At 44.2% G+C, this 17,973-nt stretch overlaps 1 protein-coding gene across 6 annotated transcripts in view; it reads right to left on the reverse strand.

Annotated features, from left to right (window-relative positions):
- Positions 1-17,973, reverse strand: part of SMG7 (SMG7 nonsense mediated mRNA decay factor) — a 107,439-nt gene continuing 89,466 nt past the window's right edge. For 2 of the 6 annotated variants that reach the window (XM_068239667.1, XM_068239665.1), the window contains 9 exons: positions 16,198-16,321; positions 15,363-15,763; positions 13,859-14,251; positions 11,425-11,574; positions 8,675-8,755; positions 8,408-8,567; positions 5,527-5,697; positions 5,294-5,445; positions 1-1,650 (listed from right to left, as the gene is read on the reverse strand). In XM_068239667.1, the coding sequence (XP_068095768.1) occupies positions 1,537-1,650; positions 5,294-5,445; positions 5,527-5,697; positions 8,408-8,567; positions 8,675-8,755; positions 11,425-11,574; positions 13,859-14,251; positions 15,363-15,763; positions 16,198-16,321 (1,746 nt within the window). In that variant the 3' untranslated portion in view covers positions 1-1,536. The remainder of the gene's footprint in view (positions 1,651-5,293; positions 5,446-5,526; positions 5,698-8,407; positions 8,568-8,674; positions 8,756-11,424; positions 11,575-13,858; positions 14,252-15,362; positions 15,764-16,197; positions 16,322-17,973) is intronic. The other 4 variants (XM_068239666.1, XM_068239668.1, XM_068239670.1 and 1 more) reach the window with 4 other exon arrangements.

Genomic DNA, 17,973 nt, shown 5'->3' on the forward strand with positions numbered 1-17,973 from the left:
TTTTGGTAACTGTAGAGAAGATGAGTTTATTAATGGTAAAGCAGATCCGAGCAGACGGTGCTCACACAAGAACACAAGGAAAATGTGGGAGTGAATAGAAGTCTCCACACTCTCTAGATGCTGCTAAAGGAAGGATAGCCGGAAGGGCACCTTACCACCTATTTGTCTTCCCAGTCAGTGAGAACTGGCTTCTTCCAGGAGAATAATAAAACTATGGACAAGACGTCCGGCCCCGAACAGTGTGCAACGTGTATGCTCCATGTATGTAGTGCTGAGGGTGCCAGGACTACCCTTGGCATACACAGATACGCACTCACACATATAAGGGATCTATATGACAGTTCTGAGTAGAAGAACCATTTCTCCTTCCTTCTGGTTAGACATGTGAGGGCACGCTGTCTCTGTCCGATTACATTTCTACTCCATCACGTGGACCTCCTGCTTGCTCACCCTTGTCGCAAACTTCCCAGGTCTCCCACTGCTAGTGTGCAATGCTCTTCATGTTGCTGGAGCAGTAAGAGGTCAGAACAGTTTCATGTTCGTACTTTGTGCTATGAGCTCTGGCACTTATACCTAGCATTGCAACTTGATCCAATACTTCTGTCACCCCTCTCTAGATGGAAAGGAATTCCCCAAGGGGCAGAGTAATAAGAAAAGAAGAAGAAGAAAAAAACAAAAACCTACAGCTTCAGTCTAGCTGTGGGAATGACAAGGCTGTATAGCTAGCCTCGTCCTAAGTGCCCCACATTAAAAGCACCTCCCCTACGATCCCAGCACCCATCCTGCAATACACGGTTTTAGGGGAACATTGAGAGCGCGCACACACACAAACACACACAACAATTAAGCAGGCAGGGATAGACAGACACCAAAAGTAGATTAAAGACACTCAATGGGAACAAGCAAGCATCCATAACTGACACAGGCACTCGACCCCTCACCTATTTCCCACTGAGGGGAAAGATGAAGTAAAGCCACCCCAGTCAATCACATCTCCTTCAGCCAGCACAAGCTGGTGGATGAGAAGGGGACCAGTTTCTCTGCCTCCTCTAATGGAGAGGGTTCCTGACATTCAGCTGGAAATTAGATATGAGGGTGTACTTTAAGCACCCACCACCTAGAAATAAAACCTAGATGCTGAAGGGAGGAGTCTTCCTGTATTCCCTTGTCTGCCTTCACTGCTGGGGGATATTTTACTCTCCGTGTGTTAGGCAGAGGTTTGGGGGGGTGCTGTGAGAGGCATGCACAAATAACAAGAAAGATGAGGGCACGATACCCCTTTTCCCCCAAAACTCAAGAAGTCCCAAGCTCCCTCTGGATGGGAACTTCCTGCTGTGTCCGTCAGGTAACTGTGTCGCCTGCGGGGCCGGGGGGGTTTTCAGATTTGGTGGGATTTGCTGGACGCTCCCCCACACGCACTCCCCCCCAGATCGGTGAGGGGGGAGAGAGGGCTGCCCTCCTCAGGGCTCAGGACATTTCCAGTCCTGTGCTGCTGACCCGTCATGCCATAAGTGGGTTCTTATCCCCTTCTCTCTCTCAGTGTGGAGGATTCAGTGATCCCTGTCCTCTCTGCTGCTTTTCCTTCTGCTGCATGAGGAGCTGCTCCAGGGCTGACGGGCCAGGATGCATCATTGTGGTGGACCAAATAGACTGCAGAGAAGAGAAAGATGAGTGAGTTTCATATCTCAAACTGGTATAAAAAAAAATATTAGGAAGATATATAAAAATGGGAAAAAGAAAGGAGTCATTCAGAGTTAACCTCAGACTATGCGCTTTCTGCTAAATAAAAATGAGACGTTCCATTTGGGTGTTACCAAAGTTCTTATCACTGAACTAAAAGACAAATTATTAAAAAAGGAAATGTTTTGTCTTACACTGAGAGCAGCTGTACAGTTTAGTGAAGGGTTCTTCAAAACACCAAAACTGCATCTGTACAGTTCAGTGCATTCTCTTTAGCTTAGTTAAAACGGTCTCAAACTCAGCACACAATGAAAAGTCTTAGGCCTCTTGCACACTGCACGAGATTCCGATTCAGATTCCGCTTTTTAATCAGTTTTTACATCCGATTCAGATTCCGATTTGCAGTGTGCAGGGAGCAAACTGCAAATCAGAATCTGAATCGGATGTAAAAACTGATTAAAAAGCGGAATCTGAATCGGAATCGCTTGCAGTGTGCAAGAGGCCTTATTCCACATACAGTGTATAAAGAATTCACTTTTCTGTGTACTGTGTTTCAAAGATTAGATTAAAGTGTCTAATTGGCTCTTATCAGAGAGACTTCTCCAGGGCTCACTGAAAAGGCTCCCGGCAACCCGACGACATTACCAACCACACGACTAAGCAACTGCATGATTTGTATTTTCCATGCATCAACTAAATGACCATCTCATTTGCATACTGCACACGCAAGCGGGATGAACTGCACGATATGGCCTCATTTAAAACAAGTACAAGTCGTTCAAACGACTTGTACACACATGGCCAACACCATGATGATAGCCCAACAGTCGAGTTGATTCGTGGGTTGGATCAGGCAAACCGCCTGTTATATCAGTCGCTAGTCTAGTTGTTTGTCATGCATCCACCTCCCAAGTATCGTCCAACCGACCATGTTTGGATGATATTTGGGTGGAAAAGTTGCACGTGTGTACGAGCCTTTAGTGCAGATGCAGTTTAGTGATGGCTTCCACTGCAGACGAATCACAGCAGTTTCCTGTTGTCTATTTCAGTTGCAGAAACGCAGCCTACTGAAATGAATAGGCTGCATCCAAATCATGTGCAGGGAAAAAAAAAAGCTGCCTGCTGCAGTTCTTCGCAGAATGCATCCAAATCCTGATAGCCATACATGGCACAGCTCCACTTCCTCTTCAGTCGTATGTGTCATACAGCCAGCCAATCACCATGTGGCTTCAGACCCCGCAAGGCGATTGGCTGGCTGCACAGCACATGCAACTGAAGAGAAAGTGGAGGATAGGTGCATAATGCTGGGACTGGGTAACGCATAATTATGTACAGGATAAATCCATGTTGCCCAAGGCAGTGAAGCCAGGACCATGATAGCACTGGTCATCTGACCCGACGTACAGATAACTGATCACAAATATGAGAGTTATTCTGTCTCACACAGTCATGGGCAGCTGTGGGAGGTCTGCAGGTAGAAACAATGTAGCAGGCTGGAGTGGTCTCTGCTGTTACGACTGAATAAACGGTAGTCAAGGGAGTTCTCAAATCACTCCAGGATCAAAATGAATAATGGTTATTCATATAATTACGGGTTAATCCACATTAAACAGTACACTTTTGTTTGATTGGAATGTAAGCAGTCTTGACAATATTAGATACAAATATCCACATGCTGTGATTGATGCACCAACTTGCTGTAACACTGCCGTGCACAGACATTGCCTTATTTCCAGTAGCAAGTGCCATGAGTTAGCCCAAGTTGCAGTACTTGAGTAGTATGACCGTTGCTATGGTAACCGTTAACGCTCATTACCGTAGCAACAATCGTGCTGCTCGCAGGTCGCACTAATAGCATAATTCTTGGTACTTGCTGCCAGAAGTAAGGGAAATATTGTTGTGCACTCTCTGTGCATGGCAGTATTACCACAAGTTAGTGCATCAATCCCATAGAGATCATCAGTATTTGAAAACTTGATTATTTGGATTACACAGGAAAAGATACTTTAGCTTTCAGTAATTCTCAAAACAAGGGAGTGGGCATGTGCAGCAAGTAGTCCTGATGCTCACTGCTTCCCCTGTTTTTTTCCATCCACCGTTATCTTGTAAAGGCCGCCCAAGGCTACTTCCGGGTCAGCCAGCAGCATGCACTGCCTGGCGACATGCGTCCTTGGTCATGCGCCCATGGCTGTGATCGCTCTACGCATACACACTACTACCTGAAGTCTTTCTGGTCCCTTGCTGCAATTCTGCACTCCCCCGGTGTCCCCCTCTAACACGGTATGTCTAACACTGTATGGCCCCATGCCACGCGCCTCAAACGTGCTAGCACAGAGCACTCGGTGATTGTGCAGTAAGAAAAAATGACTAGCGCGGGAGCACAATAGAGGATGCACCAGGCATGCGCAGTGGCCGGCCGGTGTCGGCTGCATTACAGAGGGGGACAGCAGAAAAACAGCTCATTGCAGAATCACAGCAAGGGGCCAGGAGTACCTCGGGCCTGAAAATGCCCCAGATAAATAAATGGGTATTTTTTTTACTTTTACTTAATTTTTTTGCCTTCTACATACCTAACAAGAACCAAAGGAACTCCCCACTTAACTACCGACCTCCTCACTGGGAGACAGGACAAGGAAAGCCAGAATCTCCAGTAACATCAGTGAACAGACCGCTTGACTAGATGAGGTTAAATCACTCAGTAAATTTATTATGTCATCTAGTCGAGCGGTCCATTCACTGCTGTTTCAACTACCTAAATAACATTGATTTACTAATTCATCTTACTGGCCAGAGCTGCAAAGCATATTGTATGTGGCACATGAAGGTTGACATCTTGCTTTCTGAAAATCACATCCATCTTATGATCTACTTCTGATTTAAAACAGTTCATTTCTTTTAAACGGTGTGTACAGATGCACAATAACTTCTACCTGTAGGGACTGTGACCCAGTCCCTATGGCAATAGTTTTTGGGCACGAGCATAATACAGACATGTCACTTGGCCACAGTTGTTAAGCATGGATAGTTTCTATAGAGAGAGGTGATGGCACAGTGCTCAATAAAGTGGTTTCTGGCAGGCAGGGTAAGGAGGGAAACAACGCACTCGGTCGTCATGCAATGACCTAGAATGCAGAATTTTTTTAAGACGACATGGGGCAGCTGTACACCCTGTAGATTCTTGGCCGAGATATCCCCAACCGACAGCCTTGTACAAGTTCCCACATCCTCTAGATTCTTGGCTGAGATGGCCCTGAATGGCCACCTTGGTTGACTTCTCACAGATTCTCAGCTGAGATAACCCCAAATGACCGCCTTGGTCAAGCAACGTTTCCTTTGACGGGTGAATGAGCCTGTCGTGCACGAGATAACTCTGTATAGAACAGGAGGCAGTGCAGGGAGCAGCTACTCTACATAAACCTCTCAGTCTGCAAATACACAAAGATGAAAAAAAGGATCTTTTCCCAGTCATTCATCTCAAGAAAGAGGATGACAGGGAAAATGGAAACGTCTGTACATAGTCCAGCTAGAAAGGACAATATAAAATGCTTTTTGTAAAATAAACAAAAAAGAAAAGCCCCAAACAATTCACAGGTCAGGTTTGATTTTAACTAACCTTTAAGCTCTCCATCAGGGCAGCTGATGAGTCCTCTCTTGTATTGGCCTGGGCAGCCCAGGCATTAACGCTGCTGGAATTATTCACTTGGCGCCAGCTGTTCTCCGTCGATGCGTTCATGGACAGGTAGTCCAGTCCAAATCCACCCATTGCTGTAGAAGAGCCGTAAAATAAAGGTTTACCAAAGGCAAGAAAAAATTGGTTCCCAGTTTCCTGTTAGCAGATTCACGTACCTGGTTTATCAGTCTTCCATCGGTCAGCACCTCGGCGATCTCGACTGTCTGGGGTTCCAATCGGCCCAAAGTTGGAAAATGGCTGAGAGTTGTGGTTATGAGTAGGTGGAGAGCTTGGCAAGCTGCTTGGATTGGATGAGTGCGGTGACTGGCTGGCTGGTGTAGAGTGATCTGTCAAATAGAAGGAAACCAATAAGCAGATTGCAGTGTGTGCTCAGTCCTCCAGTGACATGCAACCCCAGCTAGGGATAACAGATGAACAGCGGTCATGTTTTTTTACACCAGTAGGATCTACCATCCCCGTCCTCATCTCTATGATCCTGTCATAAGAATAAGAAGTGAGAAACTGTAAATGTGAGCACACAGTATTAAAAGCCTACAAAATGATCTTGCCTGTTTTAAAATGCCCACTATCACAGAAAAGGGTTACATTTAAAATATATACAAAAATATGTACATTTGTCCCAGAGTAAATGCACTATAAATTACTTAAAGGGATACTTAAGTGACCTGGAAAAAAAAGGTTTCACTTACCTGAGGCTTCTACCAACCCTTTCTAGCCCTCCTGTGCCCACGCAGCCACTCACCGATGCTCTGGTCCCCTGCCACAGGTTAGTTTCGTTTTAACCGGACTAGCAGGCTGGATAGTGTACTGGTTAAGGAGAACCCCTTTGACATGGGAGACCAGTGTTCGAATCCTGACTAGTGTCAGTACCTGTTCAGTAAGGAATTCAAGGCAAGACTCCCTAACACTGCAGGGTGGCCTTAGTGGCTGCAGCTCTTGAGCACTTTGAGTCCGACAGGAGAAACGCGCTATACAAATGTTCGGATTAACTACAATAAAGATCTGGTTAACGTTTAAGGTGAGTCATGGAAGGACAGGACCATCATCTATGCCTCAAAGGATTGCATTGATATTCTTTTAGTATTGAGTACAGCAGTTGTCTGTAGAACTCATGAAAGAAGTGTCTGACTTTAAAGGGAACCTTAACTGAACGGGGGGTAAAGAGTTTCACTTACCTGGGGCTATTACCAGCCCCCTGCAGCAGTCCTGTGCCCTCAGAGGTGCTCTGGAATCCTCCAGTCCCCCGCTGTAACTTAGTTTCGTTTTTGACGACTCACCAGTCGGCCGGCCGCCATGCGTATTATTGGACGCATTCCCTACTGCAATTAGCGCTGTTGCGGACCGCAACGTGTACAAAAATACGCGTTGCCACATTCCGTGCGCGTAGATATGCAGCAACGGGTATTTTTGTATGCGTTGCAGTCCGCAACAGCGCTAATTACAGTAGGGAATGCGTCCAATAATACGCATGGCGGCCAGCCGACTGGTGAGTCGTCAACAACGAAACTAAGTGACAGCGGGGGACCGGAGGATTCCAGAGCGGCTCCGAGGGCACAGGACTGCTGCAGGGGGCTGGTAATAGCCCCAGGTAATTGAAACTCTTTACCCCCCATTCAGTTAAGATTCCCTTTAAAGCAAAACCAGTGTCAAAATTCCCCCTATGCTCCAATAGATTTGCCACACTATTAGAATTTCTATGACATTTTTTCTATTTAAAAAGGTCCACCATATTGAAAAATTGTAAAATGTAAAATACACGTGTATGCGTACATATAAATCATACACATCGGTCACAGAGTAATATGCACTATAAATTACTTTTTCTATTATTCTAATAGATTTTACGATCTATTTTTTTTAAAGGCTCATTGCACAGCCATGACACAATCCAACTGCTAGAACTGTGTACAGCAAATCAAGCTGTAATTTTGCAAAGGTCCTATCCAGGGAGTGCTTTTGAAAAGAGGAAAGGAAACTGAAAATCTCCCATTAAGATCTCACAGTTCGAAACAGTGATGTAGGACAAAATGACCCAACGTAGGAAAAGTGAATTTTATAGAGTGGATTTTACTCGGGACAGCTTTACCTCTGACGTACACATGTATTTTACACGTTAACATGTTTTGTGATGGTGGTCCTTTAAGTGCCAAAAAGGGTTAATAGGTTGATTTTTACTGGGGAGCCTTGGCAGTGCATGATGATTTTTTTTTTTTTTGCAACTTAGAAAAATGTGCCCCATTCTAAAAGGTATTTTAATGTGTACAATCTGCACAGCACCCTTATACACTGTTAAGACAAGGGATCCTCTACACAAACTTATTTATTGATTGTATTTATAAAGCGCCAACATATTACGCAGCACTGAACTTGGAAAGAAGTGGGAGTAGTTACCCTCACGCGTGAAGTTGTAAGTTTTGGAGGGAGCCTTATGGTGGAATGTTGAATAAAACAGTTTGTATTCCTTAAATGTTGAGTGAAAACCACCAGATTCCATTTGGCATTGCCATATGCTGAAGTTAATCAGGGCACTGGCAAAGCATCTTTGGAATCCTTGCCAAGACTTGCCATTATTCCACTGAACTGGACTAAAAGGAAGCTATGACAGGAATTCCTTTTTGAGGCTTTGCATTGGTCCAGAGCAATTCACCAATGGGGAGACCCAGTGAGAGACTCAAAGATGCTTTAGTCAGGGCTTCAGTTCACGTCATTGTTGGGGGTGCCCAATTTTGGGGACACATGGAGTTAACGTAAAAGCACCTTGTTCTGGGCAAGGGTGCTTTACAAGAGGGTTGGGGATTTGTACAGTACCCCCCATTGTAATGGATCATATGTATGGCCCATGCAATGGATCCCACCTATACAGATTCTACATTACCAGGGAATACCAGACTGCTTGCATAACAACATTTTTTTAAGATTGCCATTTTTTATAATTAGGCCCCATAGTTTATCACACATCTGTAGATCTACAAGCAAAATAAATTGTATGCCTATATCTATTTGGCATTTTTCAATTTTCAAATGAATGTCTGTTACCTGAACTTGCTGGGAGTGATGGAGACCAAGGCTTGCCCTCAAACAGAGAGTACAGAGAGGTCTCTTGCTGTCCAATGGGTGGACATGTCTCTGGCTTTGTGCTGCTGCAAGGGGGCTTCCCATACACCTCATTAAACACACTGTTACTTGGGAACCTTTCCTATAGAAATGGGATGAACGATAAAGGTTACAGCATACAATACAGAGCATGGATGAGGCTAAACACAGCTCCTAACTCCTCTAATACCTCCAGATGCCCTCCCTTACCTGGCTCAGTGAAAATCCCGTAAGTGAGAGGAAAGAGGGGGGCTGGGAGATCAGCTCAGATGGCTTTTCCAGAAGAGACTTCTCCAAAACAAAGAGAAAGAATTCACTGCCAGATCCAAGTATAATGGCATGAAAGTGCAATGTTTACTTGTGCAGTCTGGGTGGGATCTATCTACTGGGAAATGCACTTAACATAAGCAGCTTGATTCATTAAGCTTATCGTGCATTAAGTACATTAGCGCAACTTAATTCTAGCGCGCACACGCTTTAGCAACAGCCGATAGTTGCAAATGCCATGCGATAGTGATGTATAGCAACCAGAATTCTTCACTAGTGTGGCTGCTACTACGTTATTTAACATGCCAGTGAAGTACCGCAGTCACAATAAGTCACTATCGCGCTGCATTGCTAAGTAGCACACGCTATGCTGCCAGTAGCGTGCATGCTCCAGGATTAAGTCGCACTAATTAATGCGCATAAGAATTAACTCTCACTGTTTCAGCGTGATAAGTTTTATGAATCAAGGTCATAGACAGCTATTCTATAAAGAAGCACATACTCTACTTTTCCTATGTCACTAAACCAGTGATGTTAATGTACAGCAAAAATATGCACTTTCCTTAAAGGATACCCGAACTGAAATGTGACACAATGAGATAGACATGTGTATGTACAGTGCCTAGCACACAAATAACTGCGCTGTGTTCCTTTTTTTCCTTTCTCGGCCTGAAAGAGTTAAACATCAGGTATGTAAGTGGCTGACTCAGTCCCGACTCTGCTAGGAAAGTGTTTTATAGTTGGAATTTCTTATTATTATATATGTTTTATAGTTGGAATTTCTTATTATATACTTATTAATTTCTTACTGTAGTCACTTCCTGTCTGAGTGCCACTTGCATACCTTATATTTAACTCTTTCAGGCAGAGAAAGAAAAAAAGGAACACAGCATAGTTATTTGTGGGGGTACAAGGAGGCCTACGCGCGGCACCCCTGTTGAGATGCAATGCACATTGCGTGGGCCAACTCCTGCAGGAAAGGCAGGTTGATAGTTTAGATCCTGCACATTCTGGTAGGCGAATGCATTATGCAAACGCTTTGCCATTTTAATTAGTCAGCAGACTTGAGGCAGCCAGTAATGAAGTCAGGAGTTGACTGGTCTGAGCACACATCTCTTTTCTCTTGTGTAGCATAGTTATTTGTGTGCTAGGCACTGTACATACACGTCTATCTCATTATGTTACCTTTCAGTTCGGTTATCCTTTAACAAGGTGTCTGAGAAGAACTGTGGTAATCCTCTTTATATCACCACACTACTCTAAGAAAGCAAGAGAATTTAACAGACGAGGAAGGTCATCCGCTCAGACACCTTGACAGAAGAGATTAAACATGTCTTATAAAGACAAAGTGCTGAGAACATTCCTAGCCAGCCCATAGCACCCCAGATTTCAGCTGTCGTAATTCAAGTCACGATTTTAAAGGGAAATTACATACTAACCTAATATTTGGTTGAGCTATGGTGGGTTACATCACCCACTAGCTTGTTCTAGCCCTTGGAATCTCTATTAGTTACATTTTAAAACACTAGCTTGCTCTTCCACACAAGGCCTATACTCATTCGGCAATAACTTTATCACTGCTCATTACACCTAAATAATCTAGATCTTGTATTTTTCACCACAACATTAGGCTTTTTGTGGGTAATATTTGTTTTCAGTAATTACTATATTTTCTATGCATTTTAAAGGGAAAAACAAGGAAAAAAAACAGCATTTCTCAAATTCCATTCCCTATAGTTTTAAAATAAACAAAGCTACTATAGATAAAACCCTGACATTTTATTTGCCCCAGCTATCACAACATTTAAATCATGTTCCTAGTACAATGTGTGGCAACAATATATTATTTGGAAGCAAAGTTGTATTTTTGTTTTCTTACTGTATCCCATCAAAGATTACAAGCCCTTATTTGCTAAAATCACAGTAATATACCTCACGACAAACATATTACAAAAAGCTGTGTCTCTAAGGTAACTGGTTTTTTGTTGTTGTTTTTTTTTTTTTACAAGTGTTTTATGTGAACTATGGGGGAGGGAGGGGGGCAGAAGGGGTTAATACATTTTTAATTTATGTAGTGTAAAACGTGTATTATTTTTTTTTTTAAATATAATGTTTACCACTAGATGCCCCTACATTCTTTATTATGTGTCCTCTGAACAGGGATCAGAGCACACAGGCAGTGTTGGTGTATTTAGTAACATGAAAGCTCATTAGCTCCTTGCAGAAGCCATGATCCTTCCCTTACAGGCACTTTTATTGGCTCAGGGAACAAAAGTTCCCATTCCCCAATCACATGTATGTCAAGTCTCGGTGGGTGTGAGCAGCGGGTACACGCGCACAGTGGCGCGAGATTAGAGCGATCCATTAAAAAACGTCATTTTTGCAGTTAACAGCTGCAAACAGGACATTTTAATGCGTCCAGTATGCAGAAACTGGTTCAGACAAATTAGTGGCAGGAATACAACTAACAGCATGGAAACAATTAACAGCATGGAGACCTTTAACTAGGAGAGCTGCAAGCAGAGAGTGAGATCCTACACTAAACTAACAAAAGGGGACTCACTACCCATAATACAAAATCAAGTAAACAGTAATGATGCTGAAAGAACAATACTAATTTTGCAAAAAGGACAAAGAAAGGAAGACAGTAAGCAGCAGCAGAGGAGAGAGAGCCCAGCACACAGAATACATACAAAGAGGCTTCGTCCAGGCAGAGAGGCCAAAGGGCCCAGCAGAGCTGGGTACAGATCAGGAGGAGGGGAGAAAGCCAGCTCTTCCTCCTCCTCTAGAGCAGCCAGACTCTTTAACAGGTCCGGGGGCAGGAGAGGGGAACGCTTTGGTTCCTAAGAGGAGATAGGCAGAGAAAGACAGGAAGGAGAAAAAAAAAAAAAAAAGAGAAAAAGCAGAAAAATAAAATGGAGAAAGTATGACTGAAAAGTTATACTAAACTATTAAAGAACATTGTATAAAGGCACATACTGGGAGCAGCAGAGCATGGCAGCACATCACAACACCGGACATGATGCATCATCATCATCCTTCCAGGAAAAAAGTGGAGAAATGCTATCGCAAATAAATGCTTATGGTACGCGTACATTTGAATACGGCGCTGGTAGACTTGGGCGCAGGATCCAGCTGTTAAATGGCTGGTCCTGCTTCTGCACAAGTCCGGGGCGTTTTAATTACTATTCCCCCTCCAGGCCGACATGGATAGTGGGGGAATGAAATAATTCGGCTTCCAGCGATTGCTGGAGGCCGAATTATTGTGTTTTTTAAACAACTTCGGCTCCGTCTTCTGACGGAGCCGACCTTCCTCACTGAGCGCCGCTATAGACTGATTCCTATTACAGTCTATGGCGGCGCTGGCTGCGCCCAAAGCTAGCAGCACTGAAAAGCACTGCTCCGTATGGTACGGCATTCTAACTGTACCAATAAGTAATTTGGTATCAATGGCATGGACCCTGACAACATATGGGATGTTACTCCAAAGGCAAGAAAGAGTTTAGTCATGGAGCGGATTAACTAACTGTGAGTGTCTGCATTATTTTCTACTTCACCTGATGGTGCTTGTAACAGTAGTGATATGTCTTCTAGAAGTGTGGTATTTTTTAATATTCGAAATAATGTTAAACTATAAGCAAACATAACAATGAATGCAGAGGTCATTCATAGCCCACCCAAGAAGGAAGCATTGATTTAGGGCCTGTCCGTAACAGCATGCTGGCTCTGTGTGTCAAATTCTTTAGTTTACGGCTTTGCATTACAGATATCTGAAGATATTGAAAGAGAGAGAGAGGGAAACAAGGTACTGAACACAAGGCTGAGATCAGCCCCATGTAGACAGGTCTCTGATAAGTGTGGCTGGTGAGCCTGTACAGAATTAACCACTCAGGCTGGGACTAGGCTTGCAGTGGAAGGTCCTGGTTTATGTTAGTTATGAGGTAAAATCTATAAACGTGTACTTTGAATGTATAACTGCTGGTATAATGAAGTCTAATACTGTACAATAGTCATGGGCATGCAAGGCATCATGGTTCATTTGCATAATTTCTTGGATTGGCCATTTCTGACCCTATGAGAGCCAGGGGCAGCTAAACTGTACTTCTTCACATATATAAAAGTATTGCCGCTTGCTGTGTCATCGGGGGAGAGGTGCTTCCATGAAATGCCCTGCACCCTGTATTCATAATATTGTGACCCAGCACTCTATCCTGCCTCCAGTTCCTGCATGAGAGACTACATGTTCCAGGCACCTACGCCAGGAACTTCTAAGGAAAGCCGGGTCCCCAGCTGAGTAGGAAATCTGCTCATCTGTTGGTTATGGCTAAGTTTACACTGAAAATGTATGCACGCACTTTTAACATAAGCATTTTTATGCACTTTTGTATACAATGAATCCCCAATGCACACAAAAGAAAAAAAATGCATGCAGCAGTGCACTGTAATAAAGTTTTCCGCAAAAATGCAAGTACTGACCCAAACTGAGACCTAGGGAATCATGGGATCTAGTTTCACCTGTGCTGTGTGCATTGCGTTCAACCTCACTACACCGCATTCACTGTAAAGCAGCCATATTCACCAGGTGAGGCCTGTCTAGATGGGGCCAGATTTCAGACTTGACTTCAGTATCTAAGTGCACTTTCTTGTATCTCAGTATCCAGCACCAATCATTCAGTCCACACCCTTAATTATAAAAACAGAGGCAGCACACACTGGTGTCAGAAGCCCAGTTCTCTGCCAGGAAAGTATTTTATGGCTGTAATTCCTTGACAGTAAGGCACGCTATAGTCCAACAGGAGAAAAACCTATCAGTTGTATAGCTGAATATTAACTCTTAAGCAGGCATTTTTTACTTTCTTTACATTTTAAGCAATTAGAAATTTTCTTTTTTTAGTTGCTTTGTGAGCATGCATATATTTCATCATTAAAACAGGTTTGTACCAGAGTGTGATGTGCTTGTGCCATTACATGGCTAACCCCGTTCAGCGCAAGACAAGAAGGAAAGACAGGAAGAGAAATGAAGGAAAAGTCACAAGCCATAACTGTAGAAACACAGGACAAGGAAAAAGGACTGAAGGGAAGTGGCTTATTAGGACTGAAAAATCCTCATAATGCCCTATTACTTACCTCAAATGGCATTCTAGTCACTGCCTCTTGGCCTGAACGATAGCCAGTGGGCTGACGCTTGCCCCTTTGGTTATTAACAGACTGCTGTGCCAGGAGGCTCCTGTTGTCATTTAGGTTGTAGGAGCCTTGATCCCTCCAGTAAAAGTCTGGCATCTTCATTTCAGAAGCGCCTTGGTTGTAGACATCCATGGGGAAGGACTTGACCTTCTTCTCCAATGGCTGCTGCATGGCAGGGTGCTGCAGGCACTGTTCCAACATGCTCAGAGGCTCAGTGGGTAAAGCACCATCCATAAAGTAATTCTGCTTCATAGCTGGAGCCATCAGTTTACCCAATGAGTTGGAGACTTGAGGATTATTCCAAAGCTGCTTGGAGGCATCTGCTGCCTGTGGGTACTAAAAATAAAACACAATTCTACTAGGGACTAGGAAAAATGAGCATATTAAGCTTAAAGAGGAACTGTAACGACAAAACGGCCCCTGGGGGGTACTCACCTCGGGTGGGGGAAGCCTCAGGATCCTAATGAGGCTTCCCACGCCGTCCTGCGTCCCTCGGGGGTCTCGCTGTAGCCCTCCGTACAGCCGTGACGCAATATTTACCTTCCTGGCTCCTGCGCAGGCGCTCTGATGCCTCTCGGCGCCAAAGTAGGCGGAAATACCCGATCGCCGTCGGGTCTGCTCTACTGCGCAGGCGCAAGTTTCCGGCGCCTGCGCAGTAGAGCGGACCCGACGGAGATCGGGTATTTCCGTCTATTTCCGTGCCGAAAGTCGCCACAGCACCCCCGCTGGAGCCAGTAAAGGTAAATATTGAACGGACAGTCGGCACAGTCGCCGGCTGTTCGGAGGGCTGCGGCGAGACCCCCGTGGGACAGAGGATGGCGTAGGAAGCCTCATTAGGATCCGGAGGCTTCCCCCACCCGAGGTGAGTACCCCCCAGGGGAGGTTTTTGTTGTTACAGAGTCTCTTTAAAAAAGCAAAACAAAAAAATGCACCATTTTTTAAAAAGAGCTATGGTAGTGGTTGACTTGCCTCAGAAATGTTAGTCACACAAATATGAATGATTATTTTATTCTTAAGTTAAAAAAAAGAAGGAAGAATACTCAAAATTTCTACGCATTTTTTTTGGCACAGCTGCCACTTCTTCAGGCACTTATGAGAGACTATCTGATCAAACGAGTGTCTGATCACTCATTTTTCTTAAAACAATTAGTGTTAAAGTAGTCTAAAGAAAGTGTACCCCAGAGAATTAAAGAGAAAAGGTTGCTCTAGATACTAGGCAAACAGATACAGGAGGACTCTTGCATTATTATGCAATCAGTCAATACATATTTATGCTATTTGACCATCCTCCAGAGATGCGATGAGAGTGATGAGAATATACCAAAGTTTGCTATGGATTCCTGCCTATACAAATTTATAGCTAATCACATTATTGCATAGATTTATAAATAACCAGGTTACTGTAGGATGACACACAGCATACTGTAGAGAGGATATACATGTATACCTGCTGGAGATTGCTAAGATGAGGGTTTTTGCCCGGCGCTTGTATTGGTTTGGTTGGTGACTGTTGCTGCTGTTGCTGCTGCTGTTGCTGAGCCATCACCTGGATCTGTAGCTGCACTGCAGTCTGTGCATTGGGCTGAGTTGGAGAACTGGAGGGACCCTGTGGCTGGCCTGGTAGCTGATTACCAAGAGTTCCTTGGCTTGGGGTTCCTGGGCCAGAGGGACGCTGCTGACTGTAAGGAATGTGGGATTGTTTTCCAGGTGGGCCCTGGTTCCCAGTAGCTGGATGAGATGAAGGCTGTAGGAAGGATCCTGGGACATTGACCCCAGGAGGGAAGGTATAGCCAGAACTCATGGTGAAAGCCACAGGTGGTGGGATGACGTAAGCAGGAGGAGGAAAGCCTTTAGACAAAGAAAACGTGATCAGTAAAAGTCAGCTGTCTAACATCTTACAAACAGCATTGCTAAGGCCACGTTTACAGAGATCATTCTGAGGGTGGTACACTGCAGCATTTTATCACCATCAATACACTCTACCGCCAACACATGCATACACTGATAGGGGCGTCTCCTCTCCGGACAGTTAAAAGGAAATTCCATGCAGAGTCTGAGTAGCTGCAAACATGTATGTGTGGATGATCTGTGGCACCCTTATTGTAGTAAACTATGAGGTTAACAGAGGATGTGTGGTATAATTGCAGCTGAACCCCTGGTTTAGATGCCACATAACTGCTAAAAGCTGGCTTGCAAAACAATAAAGAACTACAAGCAATCATTTTAGTGTAAACACAGCCTGAGAGACAAGTAAATGATCTATTCAAAGCACATGAACTGACCAGGCCGACTAGGCAGAGGCGGGAAGGCTCCAGGATGATGGATTGGTATGAACTGGGTGTTGGTACTCGGACTGGTTGTTGGAGTCACCGGAGTTTTCCTTGCCTCAGATACAGGAGTCTTTACCTGGCAACAAAGAAGCATGGCTTACATCACAATAATATAAGATTTATACAAGAATCTAAGCAGGTATAAACAACGCTTTATGCCAATCCTACAAAGAAAGCAAAAAACATCTGCTACATATCTGAATGCCTTTATAGTTCTTACAGTAGCAATGCTTTGTTTACAACTATGCACCCAGGGAGGGATTTAAATGTAGGACATCAAAGCTAACAGCTGGTTAATAAAGCAGCAGCTGGTTCACTGAACAGCAGCAGGTGGCTTTGATGAACTCCACTTCTTTACCTTCCTGCATCAGTGAAAGTTTTCATGTTAGGAGTAGTTTTTACTAAAGTTCTTACACTATAACTGGCACATGTTCTTGAAGACCCCTCCCCCGTAAAACTGGACAGCATAGATCATGTTTGAAATGTCCTCACACAGCCTTCATGCAGTCTTGAGTCATGCGAGTAGTATTTCTATGTTGTAAAGTGGCAGGAGAAACACTCCCTAATGGGAGATCTGGCATTTTCAGAATTTTCAGAAAATCCTTACTGAATTGAGATACTTGCATATTTCAGTAGGCATGTTCTGACAGATCTGAGATATGTTGCCATTTTAAAGGAAACCTAATTTGGCTAGAACGATTCTCTGCCTCCACTACATACTGAATCTCCTGATCCAGAATGAATTTGCAGATCGAGTGTTCAGACTCCACTCCCAATTCACCACATGCTTGCTTGTATGAAGCGAGACACTGGCCTCAGTTAGGGCCATTCGGTAATATTCATGCATTCGGTAAAAAATAACGAATGCTGGATTTTAGCAGGGCTGTGGAGTCGTAGCCGGTGGTTAAATAAACTAAGGGGTTGGGTGATTTTTGTACCAACTCCACAGCCCTGGTAAGTTTTAGACTAAGGAGTGGAGGAGTCGGACCAATTTTGTGTACCAGAAATCGGATGATTTTTGTACTGACTACACAGCCCTGGATCTTAGACATTTACTTTTAGCAATTCGCTAAGTTTTTTGCACGTGTGGGAATCTCATGATAACTTAGCGACAGGAGTCTTTGGTAACTCTGCGGCACTGCAGGATACTGGTGTATATTATTATACTCAGTTTCCTGTGGACACAATAGAATTCTGCTTGTTTTTTCCCTCTCTTGATGTTTGTGCGCCTCATGTTCCTCCCTTTCTCTCTCCCCTCCTGCTACCGCTATCAGAGCACTATTTTTGCTGGGCTAGGTTGAGGCTGGAGTGGCGGGGGCATGGACAGTGCGACTTAGGCAGGCTCACTGCCTGGCCAACGGCTGCGAGCAGCTTATGAAGGCACAATGGAGCAGGAGCAGCTCTTGGGCTCATACTGCTGCACTGACACCTGCACTGAAGACAGCCCTACAACAGCAGCAGCTGGACTGAAATTCACTCAGTCCCACCCCGACACACACACACAAAAAAAACCTGAAAACACTTTGCAGAAACAGACACATTCAAAACTCTGATGCGTACATACAGTCCCCTTGGTGATACCTTTATTCAACATTGCAATAAAAAGGTCTTTGGCCCTTCAGCTGTCTGGGCAGACATTGCACCCATATTTTGTTCTCTGCCTTTTCCTTCTGATTACCTTTGTTTCTTGCTCTTAAGTCTACACTTTTCTCCTTTTCCTTCGCCCGT

This window comes from Hyperolius riggenbachi, chromosome 6 (genome assembly GCF_040937935.1).
Source record: "Hyperolius riggenbachi isolate aHypRig1 chromosome 6, aHypRig1.pri, whole genome shotgun sequence".
NCBI lineage: Eukaryota > Metazoa > Chordata > Amphibia > Anura > Hyperoliidae > Hyperolius > Hyperolius riggenbachi.